At 36.1% G+C, this 21,514-nt stretch overlaps 1 protein-coding gene across 1 annotated transcript in view; it reads left to right on the top strand.

Annotated features, from left to right (window-relative positions):
* The window catches only part of TTN (titin), a 237,676-nt gene that overhangs the window by 145,623 nt on the left and 70,539 nt on the right, over window positions 1-21,514 (top strand). The window contains exons 198-238 of the mRNA XM_065750962.1: window positions 1,673-1,796; window positions 3,187-3,453; window positions 3,609-3,706; window positions 3,868-4,036; window positions 4,128-4,394; window positions 4,529-4,795; window positions 4,880-5,158; window positions 5,256-5,664; window positions 5,770-5,894; window positions 5,990-6,256; window positions 6,872-7,141; window positions 7,238-7,540; window positions 7,671-7,973; window positions 8,310-8,497; window positions 8,587-8,701; window positions 9,259-9,543; window positions 9,808-9,959; window positions 10,097-10,244; window positions 10,427-10,604; window positions 10,699-10,820; window positions 10,919-11,206; window positions 11,302-11,598; window positions 11,715-11,901; window positions 12,460-12,575; window positions 12,673-12,972; window positions 13,215-13,514; window positions 13,603-13,708; window positions 14,772-14,968; window positions 15,073-15,378; window positions 15,478-15,756; window positions 16,205-16,504; window positions 16,602-16,904; window positions 16,996-17,370; window positions 17,467-17,769; window positions 18,163-18,462; window positions 18,551-18,847; window positions 18,947-19,231; window positions 19,324-19,617; window positions 20,498-20,797; window positions 20,899-21,207; window positions 21,299-21,489. Coding sequence (XP_065607034.1) covers window positions 1,673-1,796; window positions 3,187-3,453; window positions 3,609-3,706; window positions 3,868-4,036; window positions 4,128-4,394; window positions 4,529-4,795; window positions 4,880-5,158; window positions 5,256-5,664; window positions 5,770-5,894; window positions 5,990-6,256; window positions 6,872-7,141; window positions 7,238-7,540; window positions 7,671-7,973; window positions 8,310-8,497; window positions 8,587-8,701; window positions 9,259-9,543; window positions 9,808-9,959; window positions 10,097-10,244; window positions 10,427-10,604; window positions 10,699-10,820; window positions 10,919-11,206; window positions 11,302-11,598; window positions 11,715-11,901; window positions 12,460-12,575; window positions 12,673-12,972; window positions 13,215-13,514; window positions 13,603-13,708; window positions 14,772-14,968; window positions 15,073-15,378; window positions 15,478-15,756; window positions 16,205-16,504; window positions 16,602-16,904; window positions 16,996-17,370; window positions 17,467-17,769; window positions 18,163-18,462; window positions 18,551-18,847; window positions 18,947-19,231; window positions 19,324-19,617; window positions 20,498-20,797; window positions 20,899-21,207; window positions 21,299-21,489 — 9,969 coding nt within the window. The remainder of the gene's footprint in view (window positions 1-1,672; window positions 1,797-3,186; window positions 3,454-3,608; window positions 3,707-3,867; window positions 4,037-4,127; window positions 4,395-4,528; window positions 4,796-4,879; window positions 5,159-5,255; window positions 5,665-5,769; window positions 5,895-5,989; window positions 6,257-6,871; window positions 7,142-7,237; window positions 7,541-7,670; window positions 7,974-8,309; window positions 8,498-8,586; window positions 8,702-9,258; window positions 9,544-9,807; window positions 9,960-10,096; window positions 10,245-10,426; window positions 10,605-10,698; window positions 10,821-10,918; window positions 11,207-11,301; window positions 11,599-11,714; window positions 11,902-12,459; window positions 12,576-12,672; window positions 12,973-13,214; window positions 13,515-13,602; window positions 13,709-14,771; window positions 14,969-15,072; window positions 15,379-15,477; window positions 15,757-16,204; window positions 16,505-16,601; window positions 16,905-16,995; window positions 17,371-17,466; window positions 17,770-18,162; window positions 18,463-18,550; window positions 18,848-18,946; window positions 19,232-19,323; window positions 19,618-20,497; window positions 20,798-20,898; window positions 21,208-21,298; window positions 21,490-21,514) is intronic.

Raw genomic sequence — 21,514 nt, 5'->3', positions numbered from 1 at the left:
TTATTTCTTCCGAACTTTCACCCCTCTTCCTTTTTTTTTTTCCTAATTTACTTTCTGCTAGTAGAAATACCATGGCACAGCAGTGCTGTTGTGCTGAATGGTAACTCCTCACTGAATCAGACATGGAATATTTTATCTGGAAAAGAAGAAGGATCTGGAATACTACAAACATTTTTTTTGTACAAAGGGAAGCTAAGACTTTAGTGTCTGATTCTGTGCAAGGCTCTGTTACAGGAATGATGATATATTTTTGCTCAAGGTTAATTGCAGCTACTGTGAGAAGGTTTTGAAGGGTACTTTCAGGAAATGTTTTTTTTTCTCCTGAATGCTGAGTTGCAGTCCAGTTCTGCATATAAGGGGATTAAGAGGATTCAAATTCCATTTCAGGCATTTGTTCTGGCTCTCCAGATAACTTTCTGGGCAGATTTGCTTGTCAAGCACTTCTCACTAACTATTTTTAACCCTTCATCAAGTGCTGGCTCTTAACTTTGAGATCTGAGCAGTTTGGAATGTAGCCAGTTTAACATTTAAAGTTAATGGAAGGAGAGAGAATGTAGAAAGCATAAAATAAAATAGGGATGACTGCTTTTAAAACTACTTTTTTTTTAATGTATTAGCCCTAAGAGAAGTAATACAAAAGAAGATGGAAGTTGCAAATCTCAGACAAAGTAAATTTCAAGGCACTGCAGTACCTAGTAAAGTTATAGTACCTGTAATAATGCTCCTAATGATACTTCAGTATATGTATTTTTACTTTAAAATTAGTTTTAACAGATTGTTTTAAGTTTTGGAAAATAGGTCTTTCTGAGCTTCACCAAATTTTCTTAAATGAAATCTAATTCATTAAAAATATAGAAAGAAGAAAAAAAACAATTATCAGAGAAGTGAAAATCCAATTACTATATTTAAGAACAGATATAGACAAAATTGAAATGCAACAGATGAGGTATTTAATAAAAACAAAGTAATCTCTTCTGTGTCTGGAAATTAAAATGTGGAAAACTATTTATTGCTGCTGTGGCTTGGTATTTATTACTACTTGGCAAGTTATCACAAGTTTAATATTTCTGTATGATGAAACATTATTTTGAACCTGCCTGATTAAGTTCTTATTTCAATTACTTGAAAAAAATTCTAGATTTTTGTTCAGCTTCCATATCCACTCAAAACTCATTTTTCTTCTGCTGAAATTTGTGAAGGAGTGTTCATGTAGAAGTAGCTCATTAAAATGCATGATTATCAAGCATTTTCATCTATAAATGGACAGAGACATTTTTTCAGGCAGAATTTTCTACAAAATTTAATAATAGAAAGTCAAATTGGTATTTGAAAAAGGGGGGAACCAAGCCTCTTTTTATTTCTGTAAAATGTTTTACAGAAGTAATAACATAAAATATACATAAATAATATATATATAAATATATAAAACATAAACATAAAATTTTAGATTTTTGTAAGTGAAAAGACAAGACAGAAATGATTCACAAAATCCTCAGAAGTTTTTTGTCTTGAGCTATATTTAGTGTATGTAAAAGGGAATTATCCAAACTTCAAGTAAAAGGAAACAAAAAAAGTCTGCAGATAACAGTAAATTAAAATGGCTATTTCATTAAATATTCCTCAAATCTCTGTTGTAGATACTTATAGAAGTATTTTTTATGTACTTTGTAAGGTTGTCACACGTGCTGAAGGGAGAGCTCACACTCTTATTCTTAGAGATGTCAAGTTAACAGATGCTGGAGAAGTATCACTGACTGCAAAAGATTTCAGAACTCAGGCAAATCTTTTTGTTAAAGGTAAGTCAGTCATTTTAATTATAACATAGCCAGTGTTAATAGTCCATTCATGTTTCACCCCACAATAGGACATCAGTATACACCATATATCAAATTAGAAGGTTCATATATACAATGTTGGAATGGTAAATAAATCTCCTTTCTTAAAAGAGCCCCTTACTTAAAATCTTGGTGTTTCATAGAAGAGATGAGAAAACATTGAAATATTGAAAATAGGACAGAAGTGGGAGATTAATCAGTTCATTAGAATTTCTACAGCTTCACTGCATACTTGAACATTCAACTGGCCTTAGTACGACACATCAGTGCTATGCCTAGTTATGTTTTGCTTCTAGTCTTTAGAGTATCTGGAAAACTGTGAAAGTACAACAATGCCATCAATCAAGTGATATACTGTCAATAGTTTACAGGCTGGTTTGGCCTGGTTCCATGACAGTTGGTGTGGAGACCCACAGACCCAGACCCCAGGAAAGGGCAAGGGGGAAAGGGAAAAAGGGAGATGGGCCTAAAAACAAAACAATGGCAACGATCTGAGAAGGAAAGCTAATTTACTAAATAAGATATCAGAAAGCAAAATGACACAATATAATACAATGTAATTGGAATTAAAGCTAATAAATCAAATAAAATGAGCAAGAGAGTGTCCGATAAACTGAAGGCCTTACACTAAATGCTGAAGATGAGATGGCAGCGAGCACCCAATGTTGGGTTGATCCAAAAGGAAAGAGAGTCTCGAGACACGCAAACAGTTTTTCATCTTTCTCTCTGAGAGGAAAAATGTAAAAATACAAAGCATTGCACAGTCCTCTGGAGAATGTAGTTCTTCTCTTCATAGACAGGTATACACATAACTATTGATGATCCATGGTGCATGATGTTATGATGTGGAATACTAATACCAAAAATCATGAAACCGTGACATATACTATTTACTAGATTTCTACTTACATGTTGTATATAGCTGAGGAGTCAAAATGCTGCACATGTCTAACTAATTGAGCTATTCAAGGAAAAATAAAAAATATTGTTCCTAAGGTTCAAGATATAACCTGAGTCACTGAAATTACATGGTTATAGTTTGGCTAAAGAAACTGAGTTGCAAAGCTTTGTAGAACAGTTGTGATAATAAACCCCTTGGACAATGCCAACATACAGTCTATTATTACATAAGGCTGAAAGTAAAGAAATTGAATAGTTGAATTAAGTGAACATGTCTGGGAATTAAAAGTAATTTGAAAAATAACTTCATAGGAGAAGTTCAGGAGTGCTATTGATTTTTCAATTAACAACAACAAAAAAGAAGTAAATAGCATAGAAATGTTCTGTACTAGCAGAAAGACAGTTGTAGAAAAGATCTAAATCAAATCACCAAAAATCTTTCTTCTTTCAGAACCCCCAGTTGAATTTACTAAACCACTTGAGGATCAGACTGTTGAAGAGGAGGCCACTGCAATACTGGAATGTGAAGTTTCCAGAGAAAATGCGAAAGTGAAGTGGTTTAAAAATGGAGAAGAAGTTCATAAAACAAAGAAGTATGATATCATTTCTGAAGGCAGAGTCAGAAAACTCATTATCCATGGCTGCACACTGGATGATGCAAAAACATATACCTGTGATGCCAAAGATTTTAAGACATCATGTTTTCTTAATGTCGAACGTAAGTAGCTCATAATTTTCTACAAAATAGTGAAGTGCTGTAGATACTATGTACTGATGTCTATGATTAGCAATAAACAATAATATTTATTTCAGCAATTTATTTTTCTTTATCTGGGATATTTCTCTACTAAATATGCTATTTTTTTTATATAGCTCTTCGTGTTGAGTTCCTGAGGCCACTAACTGACCTTGAAGTTAAAGAAAAAGAATCTGCTCGGTTTGAATGTGAAATTTCTCGTCCAAGTGTCAAGGTCAATAATAATATATTTTTAATTTGAGTAGTTCCTTCAATTAGAGCTTTTACTTAAAATTTAAATATTCATAGTGTTGTTTCAAAAAACAACAACCACAGAACTGAAATTTATGCTGAGTATGTTAATTTTAATAACCATTTGAATTTGTCTTAAAACAGGTGAAGTGGTTTAAGGATGGCATTGAAATTAGAAAAGGCAAGAAGTATGACATAATTTCCAAAGGAGCAGAACGGATTCTTGTTATCAGTAAATGTCTCTTTGATGATGAAGCTGAATATGCCTGTGAAGCAAAAACAGCTAGAACTTCTGGCCTACTTACAGTGATAGGTGAACACATCATTTTAAGACTGTTCTATGAAGAAGAAAAAATGTTATTTTGATGAAAGGTATTAACTGTTTTTCCAAATTCTTGTTGCAGAGGAAGAAGCTGTTTTCACAAAAAATCTTCATGATCTCGAAGTAAATGAAAATGAGACTGTAAGATTGATCTGTGAAATCTCAAAGCCTAATGCTGAAGTTACTTGGTTTAAAGGAGATGAGGAGGTGCCTGATGGTGGTAGATTTGAATACATTTCTGATGGCCGAAAGAGAATTCTTGTCATACATAATGCTCATCCTGAGGATGCAGGCAAATATACTTGCAAACTCCCAAGCTCTAGTACAACAGGAAAACTTACTGTACATGGTAAGAGAGTTACATTTTTGTCTTTGTTCTGAAAAAAAAAAGGGATCAATTGGATCAATACATTTTGGTTTATTCTCTTCATCAATAAAAAGAGAAATAAAATGATACATCCCTACAAAAATATTTTGTTTTAGAACTTGCCGCAGAATTTCTTACCAGACCACAAAATCTTGAAGTTCTTGAAGGAGATAAAGCTGAATTTGTCTGTTCAGTATCCAAAGAGGCAATTGCAGTACAATGGTTATGGGGTGACACGGTCCTGGAACCTGGTGACAAGTACGACATCATTTCAGATGGCAAAAAGAGGACACTTGTTGTTAAAGACTCCATTGTAGGAGATGCAGGGAAATACACTGTCATGGTTGGTGAAGCTAAAGCTACAGCACGGCTGACAGTGATTGGTAAGCATTTTTTATCAGTACGCATGTTTTTTTATATTTCTTGTACAACATGATGTCCCACTTCTTCCATTTTCTCAATTTCAGAAAAACTTAGGATTATAACTCCCCTTAAGGACCAAGAAGTTAATGAGGGTCAAGAAATTATCTTCAACTGTGAAGTAAATAAAGAGGGTGCCAAAGAGAAGTGGTACAAAAACGGCGAGGCAATATTTGATAGTGCAAAATACATTATTGTCCAGAAGGATTTAGTTTATACTCTCCGAATCAGGGATACACAGTTGAAAGATCAAGCTACTTATAGTATCACACTATCAAACCATAGAGGGGAACATGCTGAGAGTTCTGCTGCCTTAACAGTATTAGGTAAATAACTTCCACTGTATTCAAGCTATTCAATCACCTTGTTTTGATTGCACAGAATGCAAATTAATCATGTTTTTGGTTTTTCTTTCCTTGATAGAGGAGGATCTTAGAATTGTTGAGCCTCTTGAAGACATTGAGACCATGGAAAAGAAAACTGTCACATTCTGGTGCAAAGTCAATCGCCTTAATGCAACTCTCAAATGGACAAAGAATGGTGAAGAGATCACCTTTAACAAGCGCATTTTGTATAAAATCGATAAATATAAACACTCACTCATCATTAAAGACTGTGGCTTTAAAGATGAAGGTGAATACACTGTAACTGCAGGACAAGACAAATCTGTTGCAGAACTTCTCATCACAGAAGCACCAGCAGATTTCATTGAACATCTCCAGGACCAGACTGTTACTGAATTCGATGATGCTGTCTTTACCTGCCAGCTTTCCAAGGAGAAAGCTAGTGTAAAATGGTACAGAAATGGCAGAGAAATCAAAGAAGGCAAAAAGTATGCACATTTTATTATGCTTGTTAACATGCTAATCATATTTGCTTCGCTTTGTGCCTTTATCTGGAAATTAAAATGCTGCTTACTTTTTTCTCTCCCATAAAGATATCAGTTTGAGAAGGATGGAAATCTTCACAGATTAATCATAAAAGACTGTAGACTAGATGATGAATGTGAATATTCCTGTGGAGTGGATGACAGAAAATCGAGGGCAAGACTTTTTGTTGAAGGTACTTGTAAAATTCAACAGAATTAATTTCTTCATTATTTAATGATATTAGAAATGTTAGACAAATAACCCCAAATGAATTGACGTTCGTTACAGAAATCCCTGTGGAGATTATCCGACCACCACAAGATGTTTATGAAGCTCCTGGTGCAGATGTCATCTTCATGGCTGAGTTAAACAAAGATGGTGTGGAAGTCAAGTGGCTGAGAAACAACATGATTATCATCCAAGGTGACAAGCATCAGATGATGAGTGAAGGAAAAGTCCATAGGCTGCAGGTGTGCGAGATAAAGCCTCGTGACCAAGGGGAATACAGATTTATTGCGAAAGATAAGGAAGCTAGAGCTAAACTTGAATTAGCTGGTAAGTTGTCCCGTTCATACTGGTTTTATAAAATATGAGTTAGTAAAATAAGTCTTCGGTTAAATTTTGTTTTTCTTCTTTTGAAGAGTATGCAGTCAGGCTGAGATAGGAGCAAGTCTGTTAAACCATATGAATTACAATTCATACAATGAACATTTTTTATTATGCCACACTGGTCCAACTCTTGAGGAAATTATAGGACACTTAACTGTCTACAGTATAGGACACTTTTTTTTGTCTACAGTAAAGAGCAAGAATTGAGTTTATGGAAGACAGTCTTTTCATTATATCACTGCAGATGTAAAATGTAAATGTAAAAATTATTTTACATACTCATTTCAGTCAAATGAGATATATCTTTCTTTCAACTTCAGACCAGAAAATTACATTAAGTTAGTGGTCAAAAAGCCATTCAATCTCCCTGGCATTATTAGGGCACACTATATAATATCTGAGTTTCTTACTCCCTGGAGCAATCCAATGAGTATATAAGGAAACTTGTTTAGAATTTAAAAAACAGCTCCTGTAACTTTCCTATGTCTGCTTTTTTTCTTACCACACACACATAATTCTTTTAATATGGGAGTACTCATTTGTCACACTGATCTTTCTTAGCTGCACCTAGAATCAAGACCGGTGATCAAAACCTAGTGGTTGATGTTGGGAAGCCTTTAACTATGACTGTTCCATATGATGCCTACCCAAGAGCAGACGCTGAATGGTTGAAAGGGGAGGAAAGTCTGCCCACAACAACTGTTGATACAACAACTGACTGCACTACCTTCAAAATTTATGAAGCAAAGAAATCAGACAAGGGAAGGTACAAGGTTGTCCTTAGAAACAAACATGGCCAGGCAGAAGCTTTCATCAATGTAGAGGTCATTGGTAAGTGCTCCTGTTATTAAAACCCTACTTGTGTTTATTTAAGCCAAATCAAATAAAACAATGGAATCCCCTAAATTATTACTGTATGTTTGTTAGATGTTCCGGGGCCAGTTAGAAACTTGGAAGTCACTGAAACTTACGATGGTGAAGTTGGCCTTGCCTGGCAAGAACCAGAAAGTGATGGTGGAAGTAAAATCATTGGCTACGTTGTTGAAAGGCGTGATATCAAACGTAAGACTTGGATTGTGGTCACTGATCATGCGGAAAATTGTGAATACACTGTTACTGGACTTCAGAAAGGAGGAGTTGAGTACCTCTTCCGTGTTAGTGCACGGAACCGAGTGGGTACTGGTGAGCCAGTAGAAACAGAGAGACCTGTGGAAGCTAAAAGCAAATTTGGTGAGTAAAAGTTATGAAAAACTTGGTGTTTGATGACAGTGTGAAAGAAAACAAAATGTTATTTACTCTAACAATAGATAGAAGAAACACACATTATTATTATTGTTTTTCTCCATAAAATAAAATGCAGAAGTTCCTGGTCCTCCTCAAAATGTAGAAGTTACTGATGTGAACAGATTTGGTGCTACACTTACTTGGGAAGCACCTGAGTATGATGGAGGAACTCCTATTACTGGCTACGTTATAGAACTGCGTAACAGAGCTTCCATCAAATGGGAGCCAACTATGACCACTGGAGCTGACGAACTGTCAGCTGTCCTGACTGATGTTGTGGAAAATGAAGAATATTTCTTCAGAGTAAGAGCTCAAAACATGGTTGGAGTTGGCAAACCAAGTCATCCTACACGTGCAGTGAAGATTATGGATCCAATTGGTAAGTATGCAATCACTACTGTGATTGCATTTGGTTATTTAAATAATATCTGTACTAGAAGATGCAATAAGAGAAATGTGTGTACTGAAAATATCATGTTCAGCTGGACTTTTCCTAGTTGTGATGTTTAAACATTTCAGAAGTATCATACTAGCATTTGGCACAGTAAGAACTGTCAATATTCTTTATCTGAAATTAGAAAACAACCTTTATTTAAAGAACAGTTTAGAAAAACTGCAACAAGGCTTTAAATATAGTACATTAAAATACAATTGATATGGAGAACTATACTCTTTTACCAGTTGCCAACGTTTGTTTCTCTCAAACTATTTTCAGAGAGACCAAGTCCTCCCATTAACCTTGATCATTCAGATCAAACAAAAACATCAGTGCAGCTCACATGGGAACCTCCTCTTGAAGATGGAGGAAGTCCAATCTTAGGGTATATTGTTGAAAGGAAGGAAGAAGGAACAGACAAATGGATTCGCTGTAACCCAAAACTAGTACCAGCTCTTACTTTTAAGGTGAGATGTTTGGCTCATCAGCAAAGTACTACAAAAATATGTAGAGTTCATTTTTAACAAGTTACTACATAGTTATTTGTGCTTTTTAGGTAACTGGATTGAAACCAGGATCTAGTTATTACTACAGAGTCTCAGCAGAAAATGCAGCTGGTGTATCTGACCCAGCTGAGGCTATTGGACCATTAACTGCAGATGATGCTTTTGGTAAGCTATGTGCTATTTATTAAAGATAATTAATCAGAAAAGATGCACAACTGAAATGCACCTTGTGGCTAAGATGCTATGTGTTTCTTCTGTGATGCCAGCTAGCAGAAAGAGCTTTAGACCTATGAGATTCTGAGATATTTCTCTTAGTTATGAATCCCACAGATAATTAGCCATAATAGGTAGAGACCTGCTAGGTTGCCTGGAGAGTAAGACATGACCTTTTGTCTCCTGACCTAGATATGTGGAAGATAGGAGATATCTGAGGGAGAGAAAGGCAGAGAATACACAAAAGAAATCAAAACAATGTGAAGTAAAAACTTTTAAAGAACTTTTTTAAAGAATACGATAGAGCTTTTATCTATGATATCATATTATCTTGTATATTTCTAATAAACTTAGATGGGAATGAGAGGAAGTCATAAGGTACAGCTGGGCCTAGACAGCTCCAACATATTAGCTGAGATACACTGAGAATCAGCCTTTCAATACAGCTATCATTAGCCATTTTCAGTATGTCTGAAAATGTTTAATAGAATCCATTTTCATTTTTCCAGTTGGACCTACAATGGACTTAAGTGCATTTAAAGATGGACTGGAAGTTATTGTTCCAGAGCCAATAAAGATCCGTGTTCCTATCACTGGCTATCCTACTCCAATTGCTACATGGTCTTTTGGTGACCAAGTCTTAGAAGAAGGTGATCGTGTAACAGTGAAGACCACTGCCACCTTTGCAGAACTTGTAATTACTCCAAGTGAACGGCCAGACAAAGGAATTTATACCTTAACATTAGAAAACCCTGTGTCATCTGTTTCAGGAGAAATTGATGTTAATGTCATTGGTAAGTGGACATGTATATATTCTAACATTAACATTCTTAGATTAATCAAGTAAAATCACATAAATTTCAGTAATCCAAGAGTATTAAAACATAACTACAAACTAGAAATTAATTCCCCCCAAAGCTTTTCTCTTATTTTTAACCATCTCTTTACTGTTTTTAGGAAGAATAATAAAGGATAGCAAATTGTTTTGACAGATAGATAAAATAGAGATAATTTGACAATTTCTGATTAGAAAATAATAAAATTACTATGATTTCTAGCTCGCCCTAGTGCTCCAAAAGAATTTAAAGTTTTAGATGTAAGCAGAAGTACAGTACAGCTGTCATGGGAACCTCCAGAAGATGATGGTGGAAGTCCAGTTATTGACTATATAATTGAAAAACGTGAAGTAAGCCGGAAAACGTGGGTCAAGGTAAGTTTATGCTTCATCAATCCTGTTTGTATTTGCTATATTGTTTCCACATGTGCAGTTGAATTTTCTGTCACAGTTTTGTAGTAACTCTTCGGAAATACATTTTAGAAACACAATGGATTCTTCATTCACTTTAGGTTATGGATCATGTTGTTGACCAAGAGTTCACTGTACCTGACCTCATCCAAGGAAAAGAATATTTGTTTAGAGTTTCTGCATGCAATAAGTGTGGCCCAGGAGAACCTGCATATATTGATGAACCCATAAATATGTCAGCACCAGCAAGTGAGTCATCTTTTTCACACTGCTGCTCATTTTATCAGTGGCTGTTTTTGAAAATCTTTCTAATTTTCCTTACAATAATATGTTAAAAAAGGAAAAAATAATAAACCAAATTTTAAACAACAACAACAAAACACTTATTTAGATTGTTTTCTAAGATACCATATGTATTTAATTTTTAATAGCGGTGCCTGATCCACCTGAGAATGTTAAATGGAGAAATCCAACATCAAAAGGAATCTTCCTAACTTGGGAACCACCGAAATATGATGGTGGTGCTCGCATCAAAGGCTATCTGGTAGAAAAATCACAACGTGGCACAGATAAGTGGGAGATATGTGGGGAGCCTGTTATTGAAACAAAGTAAGTAAATTCACACTATGGATATATACTTTTAACTAAGTGTACCATCTGAGCCACTGTAAGAATTTTTATTTATTTATTTTTTTTATCAAAGAATGGAAGTAACAAAACTGAAGGAAGGAGAATGGTATGCATATCGGGTTAAGGCTTTGAACAGAATAGGAGCAAGCAAGCCAAGCAAGCCAACTGATGATATTCAGGCCATTGATGCAAAAGGTAATTACTTCTATCACTGAATCACAATAGCTGCTTCATTTATACTATTCTCTGAAATATCTCTTCTATAACAATGCTTTAATTCTTTCCTGAATCAGAGGCTCCAGAAATTTTCTTGGATGTGAAACTACTCGCTGGACTCACTGTGAAAGCTGGAACTAAAATTGAGCTGCCAGCCAAAATAACTGGAAAACCTGAGCCCCAGGTTACTTGGACCAAGGCTGAAAAAATACTGAGACCTGATGATAGAATCACTATTGAAACAAAACCTAATCATTCTACAGTCACTATTACAGACAGCAAGAGGAGTGATAGTGGAACCTATATTATAGAAGCTGTGAATTCTAGTGGACGTGCTACAGCTGTTGTTGAAGTTAATGTTCTTGGTATGCATGTATTATTTTTTTATTATCAAAAACATGAGTAATGTGTTGAGATATGCAAGCAGAAGCTTTACATTTTTTCATCTTACCCCCTACAGATAAACCTGGTCCACCAGCTGCATTTGATGTATCAGAAATCACAAATGAATCCTGTCTTCTGACATGGAATCCTCCTCGAGATGATGGAGGTTCAAAAATTACTAACTATGTCCTTGAGAAAAGAGCTACAGACAGTGAAATATGGCACAAATTGTCATCAACTATCAAGGATACATCTTTCAGAGCAACCAATTTAACTCCTCATAAGGAATATGTGTTCCGAGTCAGCGCTGAGAACATGTATGGTATTGGGGAGCCAGCACAGTGTAATCCCATCATTGCAAAATATTCATTTGGTTAGTGAATTTAACTAATCGTAAATTTTGAAATTTTAAAATTTTAATAGCTGTAAAACTAAAAGTGTAATGATCATGTTTTGTTTTGTTTTCTTTTCATGTATTAATTTATGCAGATCCACCAGGCCCTCCAACAGGTCTCAAGCCTATAGAGGTTACTAAAGATTCAGTGACCTTAACATGGAATGAACCAGATGAAGATGGTGGCAGCCCCATAACTGGCTACTGGGTTGAAAGATACGATCCTGAGCAGGATAAATGGATAAAATGCAATAAAATGCCAGTGAAAGATACAACATTCAAGTAAGACATAATCACTTTAGGCTGAAATAGAGACAAAAAATGTAGAAGTAGCCATTTAAACGAATTTTACTCCATGACTGTTCCTTTATCCTTGCTTCTGTAAGTTTAGATCCAACTAACATCCAGCTACCTATTTTATCTATAGTTTTAAGTATGTCTTTGCAGAAAATTGAATCATTGCCTTTTTTCTTTTTTTTTCTAATATGCTTACTAGCTTCTGTGCTTTCTGATTGCTTATAACAAGTTCAAAAATAGTAAACAAAACTATCTTATGCATCAGTTTGCCAACATCTTGTTCTTTTCACTCAACATTTGCATTAGCTAACAGTCATACTACAAACAAATGCAAGATGTCTCTCAACATATTTACTTCTACGTCACAGCACTCCATTTTGCTGTTGGCAATAATGCCTATTCTGTATGTTTCATATAGCATAATTAGCAGTAACTAGGTTATTTTCAGATTTTCTAAGTAAATTATAAAGAACATAGAAGATATTGTTTTACATAAGACTTAATGTGCGTATTGTTTTAATCAAACTTAATTTTGATTTCCAGAGTTAAAGGTCTTACAAATAAAAAGAAATACAAGTTCCGTGTCTTGGCAGAGAATCTTGCAGGACCTGGAAAACCAAGCAAGGAAACAGAGCCAATCCTAGTGAAAGACCCGATTGGTATAATAAATATATTTTGAATGTTCTAACTTAACAGAAAAAAAAAAAGAGGTTTTTTTTTTTTCAAACATTTAATTAATGTTGGACTCTTGTCTAGATCCACCATGGCCCCCTGGAAAGCCAACAGTAAAAGATGTTGGCAAGACATCTTTATTCCTGAACTGGACAAAGCCAGAACATGATGGAGGGGCAAAGATCGAATCTTATGTCATTGAACTATTAAAGACTGGAACAGATGAGTGGGTGAGAGTGGCTGAAGGTGTTCCCACAACTGAACACTTCCTCAAAGGGCTTATGGAGAAACAAGAATATTCATTCCGTGTAAGAGCTGTGAACAAAGCTGGAGAGAGTGAGCCCAGTGAACCCAGTGACCCTGTTCTGTGCAAGGAGAGGCTGTGTAAGTATTGTTTCAGAATGTGCTGTTTCTACAAGTGCACTTAATCCTTTTTAAAAAGCCCCATGTCTGCCTGTGCCTGTAGACACCAAGTGAACATTTCCAGACTTATTAAATATTAATATTTGCCTTTGTTCATCTAAGGAAAATACAAAGTTTTTATAGTTTCAATATTATTCTCGGTCTTCCAGAATTTTTGCTGGGCAAGATAGCAACCTGCTTTTCCTTCTATTCTTATTTTGCAGATCCTCCTTCACCACCTCGGTGGCTTGAGGTTATTAATATTACTAAAAACACAGCAGATCTTAAATGGACGGTGCCAGAAAAAGATGGGGGTTCCCCAATTACCAACTACATTGTTGAAAAGAGAGATGTAAGGAGAAAAGGCTGGCAGACTGTTGATACAACAGTGAAAGATACCAAGTACACAGTAAGCCCACTAACTGAAGGCTCATTGTATGTCTTCCGTGTGGCTGCCGAAAATGCCATTGGGCAAAGTGACTACTGTGAAATTGAAGATTCAGTGCTTGCTAAAGACACTTTCAGTAAGTTTGAGATTTGCTTTAGGAGTGATTAATTGAATCAGTTCTTGTGGGTTCCTTTTTTACTCATTTGTGTATGTGTTTTATTTAGCAACTCCTGGGCCTCCGTATGCTCTTACAGTAGTTGAAGTGACAAAAGGCCATGTTGACTTGAAATGGGAACCACCTAAGAATGACGGTGGCAGACCAATTCAAAGGTAAGCTCATTTTATGACTGTGTAGCGTTTTCTGTGGGTTGTTTTTTCATAAATGAAGACATTTCCATCAAAAATTTTAAAATTTTACTTGATTGCATTTTATATGAAAAAGAGGTGAATTTATGTGAATGAAGCAATTTTATGGTTGCAGCAAGTGTTTAATTTTAAAAGTGGAAATTATGCAAATAGAAGTTACCTCATGTATATAAGTGGTGAATGTGTCTAAACATCCTCAAAAAAAGCATCTAATTAAATCAGATGAAACCGAGTTGCATACAGAATGAAACAAACTTTAATGCAGACATAGTCTCAAGCTCTAGGTGGAGCTCTAGCTACCTTTTCTCATAGTTACATTTTTCTTTCTTCTGAGTTTCTCATCAAAATCATATATACTCAGCTAGTATAAAGCATCATCTTTTTTTTTAATGTTTATTCTCTTTATTCCACTTCTCAAACAGATTTTCCTCCATCTGGTTTCTACTAAATTCTCCTATTCTTTAGTTTATCAAATATCTCTTCTCTGAAATTTACCTTGAATACTAGGTAGATTTTTCTGTTTTCAGTCTTCCTCTTCTTCCCATTTATAGTAAGCATATCCTAAAGAAATTGACAACTACAAAGATCTGCTTAAATCAACATGAATCATTTAATCTTCCTTACCATCACGTAGACTATTGTAAACAGAACTTAGACAAGTATTCATAGATAACATCTATAGATATTTTCAGTAGAACTTATATCCCCTACTGTATGAACTAGCAAAGATAATGTAGCATGGGAGTTCTTCATCTCTTCACAAAACCCAAGAACGCAGCAGAATTTCGGTAATAGTGTCTCCAAATTTACTCTGTCATCAATGGCAACCCATTACATCTAGCACCTACTAGGGCTATTAGGACTGTGTTGCTGATATGTGAAATAAAGCTCACTGAATCTGTCACCAGTGAATATCTTTTTTTTTTCTATTGGCCAAACCATTTCAATCTCACAGTATTTTAATAAGCGTGAAATCTGAAATGTTCGTATTTGACATGCCTGATACTATTTGTTCCTATTTATTCAGATATGTTATTGAAAAGAAAGAAAAACTAGCCACCCGCTGGGTAAAAGCTGGCAAGACAGCTGGCCCAGATTGCCATTTTAGAGTGACTGATGTCATCGAAGGTATAGATGTACAGTTCCAGGTTCGTGCAGAAAATGAAGCTGGTTGTGGTCATCCCAGTGAACCAACTGATCTCATTCACATTGAAGATCCAACAAGTAAGTATTATTATAATATACAGTGTATGGACTATGGAAGCAATGTATTGGCTAGTGCAGATATTCTGAGTGAAAAATAACACAAATCTTTTTGAATTTTACAGGCCCTCCTTCACCTCCTCAGGATTTGCATGTCACAGATGCAGGTCGAAATCATATTTGCATTGCATGGAAGCCACCAGAGAAGAATGGTGGAAGTCCTATTGTTGGGTACAATGTTGAGTTGTGCGAAGCAGGAACAGAAAAATGGATGCGAATCAATTCTCGTCCAATTAAAGATCTAAAATGCAAAGTGGAGGAAGGTGTTGTTCCAGACAAGGAATATGTGCTGAGAGTCAGAGCAGTCAATGCTGTTGGAGCTAGTGAGCCATCAGACATCTCAGAAAAAGTTGTTACCAAGGACCCAGACTGTAAGAATAGATTTCCTTTCTGAAATCTACATAACTGATAACTGAAAAAAGTCTGTAGAGTTCAGTAAATTTGTAATAATACTGTACTTAATTTTACAGGTAATCCAACCATTGATCTAAAAACTCGTGATATTGTTGTTGTTAAAGGACAGAAATTAAGTATTCCTGTACCCTTCAGAGCTGTTCCATCCCCAACTATCACATGGCACAAAGATGGCAAAGAGTTGAAAGCTGGTGACAGAACAACGATGAAGAGTGACTACACCTCTGCATTGCTTGAAGTCATAGACAGTGTTCACGCTGATGCTGGTGTTTATACAATTACACTGGAGAACAAACTGGCATCAACAACTGGCTCTGTCCACGTCAAAGTCATAGGTAACTTGACATCTTCTATTCTGGGAGACTTGCCTGTCTCTGTTTGATCCCAGTAACGGATGAAAGTACTAGAAAATCTTTTTTTTTGCCACATGGAGTTATCACTTCAACTCAGACACTCTGTAAATTGCTTTCACTGCATTAATAAAACAAAATTTCACCAAATGTACACTTTATTATAAGTTGATATTATTAGTCTGTGGCTGCTTATAATAATTAAGTCCGATTATTATGAATAGTCATCAATAAATTTTAAAAAAGCTTTTAAGAATTATGATTTTTTTTCACCTTTAGGACCATAAGTTCCGACGTATGCTGTGTAGCCAGCATTTGTGGTTTTGTTCTGCCTTCTGCAAAGTAATGAAATGAAGTACGATTGCATATTTGTAGGAATATATTTCCCTTCTATTTAGTTAATTGCTATATCACTTAATTATTATAATTACAGGTCCACCTGGACAGTGTAAAGACATTAAGGCAAGCGAAATAACTAAGAATTCTTGTAAGGTATCCTGGGAACCTCCAGACTTTGATGGTGGTACTCCTATTCTGCATTATGTTCTGGAACGCAGAGAAGCTGGTCGTAGAACATATATCCCAGTTATGTCTGGTGAAAATAAACTCTCATGGCAAGTCAAAGATCTTATCCCAAACAGTGAATATTATTTCCGTGTTAAAGCTGTCAATAAAATTGGAGGAGGCGAATATCTTGAACTAAGAAATCCAATTATTGCAGAAGATCCAAAACGTAAGTGTATTGTTAAGTGACCTGGCACACTGAATTTTAGCTAAAATCTTCATTTGTTATTCTCTCATGTAATGGCTCTTTTGCTGTTGTTTCACAGAGCCTCCAGATCCTCCTATTGACCTTGAGGTCCATAATCCAACATCAAAATCAATAACACTTACATGGAAACCACCACTGTTTGACGGTGGAAGCAAGATTATGGGCTACATAATAGAAAAGCTTGCTAAGGGCAAGGAGAGGTGGGAAAGATGCAATGAATATCTGGTGCCACTTTTAACCTATCCAGTGAAAGGTCTAGAGGAAGGGAAGGAATACCAGTTTCGTGTTCGTGCTGAGAATGCTGCTGGCATTAGTGAACCTTCTCGAATTACTCCTTTTGTGAAAGCTGTGGATCCTATTGGTATGAATTGCTTATTTGACTGTTTGTTGTAATTGTCTCCTCACACACGTGTGTGGATTCTACTCTTCATTTGTTCATTGTTTTATTACAGAGGCTCCCAAAGTCTTCCTTGCTGCAAACCTGCAATCTGGCCTTGAGGTGAAGAAAGGTGATGAGATCATACTTGAGGCACATATTTCAGGGTCACCTTATCCATCTATCACTTGGCTGAGGAATGATGAAGTTATCAGACCAGAGGAAATCAAGAAGAGAGTAACAACATATACTAGGAAGAAGAAGGGTGAAGCTGAGGAAGAGGAACCTTTTCAACTTTCACTGCCAGAACGTATGAGTATTGACAACCACAAAGAAGGAGAGTCTGTGCTATCAGTTCGTGACTCCATCAGAGCTGACCATGGCACATTTACAATTAAAGTGGAAAATGATCATGGCGTTGCAAAAGCATCCTGTGAAGTCAATGTGTTAGGTGTGTAGTAAATGTGCTCATAATCAGCTACTTCAGAGCACTGAGTGAGAAGTGAAGTACGTGAGTGCTCATCATTTTTTCTTGCTTTATTAACAGATACTCCTGGGCCTCCAGTCAACTTTGTATTTGAAGATGTAAGGAAAAATTCTGTCATTTGCAAGTGGGAGCCTCCCCTTGATGATGGTGGAAGTGAAATCCTGAACTATGTACTGGAAAAGAAAGACAATACAAAAGCTGAAATGGGCTGGGTTACTGTCAGTTCAACACTCAGGCACTGTAAATTCCATGTAACAAAACTGATTGAAGAGAAAGAATATCTCTTCCGTGTATTTGCTGAAAATAGAGTTGGAGCAGGGCCACCATGTGTTTCAAAACCAGTGACAGCAAAAGATCCTTTCTGTAAGTTTTAACTTTTAAATACAGTCTTCTCTGAAAACCAGTATTGATCTACAGACTCTTAGAATGCTCAGCTTTACCCATGTGAAAGTTTCCCAGAAGAGAATTGGACAATGCATTTATTATTTATTACATTTTTTTAAACCATGGATATAAAGGGAAATATTAAAAAGCATTCTAATTTCAACAGTGAAGAAATAAAAACAACAACCATATTCTTACTAAAACCGAAAACTACCTTAAGTTTGATGACTGGTTACAGTTACGAACCATAGGGAGTAAGATAATTAAGACTTTCTTAAAATTACTCATTTGTCCTGTATTTATTCTCTCTTAGCTCTGAGTAAATTCTGAATAAGGCAGCAAAGATTACAAAATTATAATCTTATTTTTCAGCTCCACCAGATCCACCTAATAAACCTGATGTGGAAGATGTTACCAGCAACAGTATGTTGGTTAAATGGAATGAACCAAAAGACAATGGCAGCCCAATCATAGGATATTGGATTGAAAGACGTGAAATTAATAGCACTCACTGGGCTCGAGTCAACAGGAACCTCGTGAGTGCTCTGGAACTAAAAGTTGAAGGACTATTGGAAGGATTGACCTATATCTTCAGAGTTTGTGCTGAAAATGCAGCTGGCCCTGGTAAATTTAGTCCACCATCAGATCCAAAAACTGCACAGGACCCAATAAGTAAGTATCTTAACAAAATATGCTATCAGACTAGTGACAGAATGGGGTTTGTAACCTTTAACTTTGATTTATGTATCTTATTTTATAGTGCCACCTGGTCCACCCATTCCAAGGGTTGCGGATACAACCTCAGTTTCTATTGAGTTGGAATGGGAACCTCCTATGTATAATGGTGGTGGAGATATCACTGGTTACCATGTATACAAACAACTAATGGGAACAAAAGAGTGGTCACGTTGCACAGAGAAACCCATTAAGGTCCGACAGTATACTGTTAAAGAAGTCAGAGAAGGGGCAGACTATAAACTTCGTGTTACTGCACTTAATGCAGCTGGTGAAGGACCACCTGGTGAAACTGAACCTGTTACAGTTGCAGAGCCTCAAGGTATTACAATTATAGTATTTTGAAAAATTTTCCTGCTGCCTAAAACTGGTACTTGAATCTTACCCTTGAACTAATGAACCATTTATCTTTCTTCTTCAGAGCCTCCTACTGTTGAGCTGGATGTTTCTGTCAAAGCAGGCATTCAGATCATGGCTGGGCAAACTATTAAAATTCCTGCTACTGTGACAGGGCGTCCTACTCCCACCATTGTATGGACTGTGGAGGAAGGTGAATTGGACAAAGATAGAGTTGTTATTGAAAATGTTGGCACAAAATCAGAATTAACCATTAAGAATGCATTGAGAAAAGACCATGGAAGATACGTAATTACTGCTACAAACAGTAGCGGTTCCAAATCAGCGGGAACCAGAGTAGAAGTATTTGGTAAGAAAAATACTTTCTGAAATCAACTAAGCATCTCTTTTGATGAAATAATCTTTGGGCTTTATACTACTTGTTTGATTTCATTTTTTCAGATGTTCCTGGACCAGTCCTTGACCTAAAGCCAGTCGTCACAAACAGAAAGATGTGCTTGCTTAACTGGTCTGATCCTGAAGATGATGGAGGCAGCGATATCATAGGCTTTATTGTTGAACGAAAGGATGCCAAAATGCACACATGGAGACTAGCTATCGACACAGAAAGATCTAAATGTGACATAACAGGACTAGTTGAAGGACAGGAATATAAGTTTCGTGTCAGTGCCAAGAACAAGTTTGGTACTGGTCCAGCTGTTGAAATAGGTCCCATTCTTGCAGTTGATCCATTAGGTAAGTTAACTAAACTGTGAGTTTTTGTTTCTTTCTCCCTGTCTGGATAATTTGTCTGCCTTTCACAGTTTACTTAACTCAAATCTCTGAGAGCATAAAGCCACTATGTCTCTTTATGTAATAAAATTCCAGTGTTTATTGAGATACCACTTAGTGTCATTTCACCCACATACATTAGAAACTTCATTCTATCCATAAACATATTCAAATATTTTACATGTGAAACATATAACTTTGAAAAGCCACAGCTATTGTAGCTACCATAGTCATAATTTAAAATATTGTTGACTGCTCCAAAAGTAATGCCTTCTGTTTTATTACGTTGGCCCATGACATCAGAGGTAGATGTTGGTGGTATGGCAGTAGAGGTTGAACGTTCCCACCAATATTCTGTTCAGTTATGTTGCTATATGACAGATGGCAGCAGAAGAGGAGTCTGATAAAATGCCATCTGACATGAAAGTGCCAAGATGTGGAACTGAATTCCTCCATGTTGAAAAAATTGCAGCCATTGTCATTCATCTGCACTTGCTGAACGTTTATGGACACCAAACAGTGGATGTTAGCACAATGAAAGCTGAACTGCATGGGCAATATTTTCTATGAAACATTGCAGCAGCTGTGAATTGCGTTACATCCTCTGGCTCAGATTTTTATGAGCACAGCATGCAGGCTCGTATTCATAGCTGGCAAAAATGCAGTTAATGGTGATGACTGTGGTGAAAAATAGTGTTTTGTAGCTGTGAATTTGCTCTATCAAGTAATGTTACGTTCATTGTATCTGTTGTAGTTTCTGCTGAAATAAACAGGAGGCATTACTTTCCTAGTAACTGACATTGTATTTTACTTTTTTATTATTATGATTTATCTGTGTTAATAGGTCCTCCAACAGCACCTGAGAGATTCATGTACACAGAGAGGACAAAGTCAACCATTACACTTGACTGGAAGCCTCCACGTAGTGATGGTGGTAGTCCTATCTTAGGATACATTGTTGAGAAGAGGAGACATGATTCAAAAGATTATGAAAGAGTGAACCCAAGGCTCTGTCCAACCACATCTCTTCTTGTTGAAAAACTTGATGAACTCCACATGTATGAATTCCGCGTCAAAGCTGTTAATGAGATTGGAGAAAGTGAACCATCATTGCCCCTCAATGTAGTTATACAAGATGATGAAGGTATATTTAAATAAATCTATATAAATATCTTAAAAACAACGCGATATGTTTTCTCTTTTATCCACAACTTCACTTTTTTTTTTTCTTTTCCTGCTTTTCAGTACCTCCAACTGTAACATTAAGGTTGGCTGTTAGAGGAGATACTATCAAAGTGAAGGCAGGAGAACCAGTTAATATTCCTGCTGATGTGACTGGACTGCCAATGCCGAAGATTGAATGGGACAAGAACGAAGTTTTAATTGACCAAACATCCAGTGCACTTAAGATAACAAAAGAAGAGGTATCGAGAAGTGAAGCAAAAACTGAACTTACCCTACCTGCAGCTGTGAGAGATGATAAAGGCACTTACACTGTACGAGCTTCCAATCGTCTTGGCACTGCATTTCGCAATGTGCATGTTGAAGTATATGGTAAGGATGTGACATTTTAATAAAATGACAGATAGTAAAATGCTTTTGTTATTTTCTTAATGGAGTTCTATGTTCTCTTATTCTCATATAGATCGTCCTTCTCCACCAAGAAACCTTGCTGTTTCTGATATTAAAGCAGAATCATGTTATTTAACATGGGATGCACCTCTTGATAATGGTGGTAGTGAAATTACCCATTACATTATTGAGAAACGTGATGCTAGTAGGAAAAAGTCAGAGTGGGAAGAAGTCTCCAACAGTGCTGTAGATAGAAGATATGGGGTAATTTTATTATTTTTGTTATATA

The sequence above is a fragment of the Cyrtonyx montezumae genome, unplaced genomic scaffold (assembly GCF_038088225.1).
Source record: "Cyrtonyx montezumae isolate F1298 unplaced genomic scaffold, pur_monq_1.0 scaffold_7, whole genome shotgun sequence".
NCBI classification, from domain to species: Eukaryota; Metazoa; Chordata; class Aves; order Galliformes; family Odontophoridae; genus Cyrtonyx; species Cyrtonyx montezumae.
This window is presented reverse-complemented; position numbering and strand designations above follow the sequence as displayed.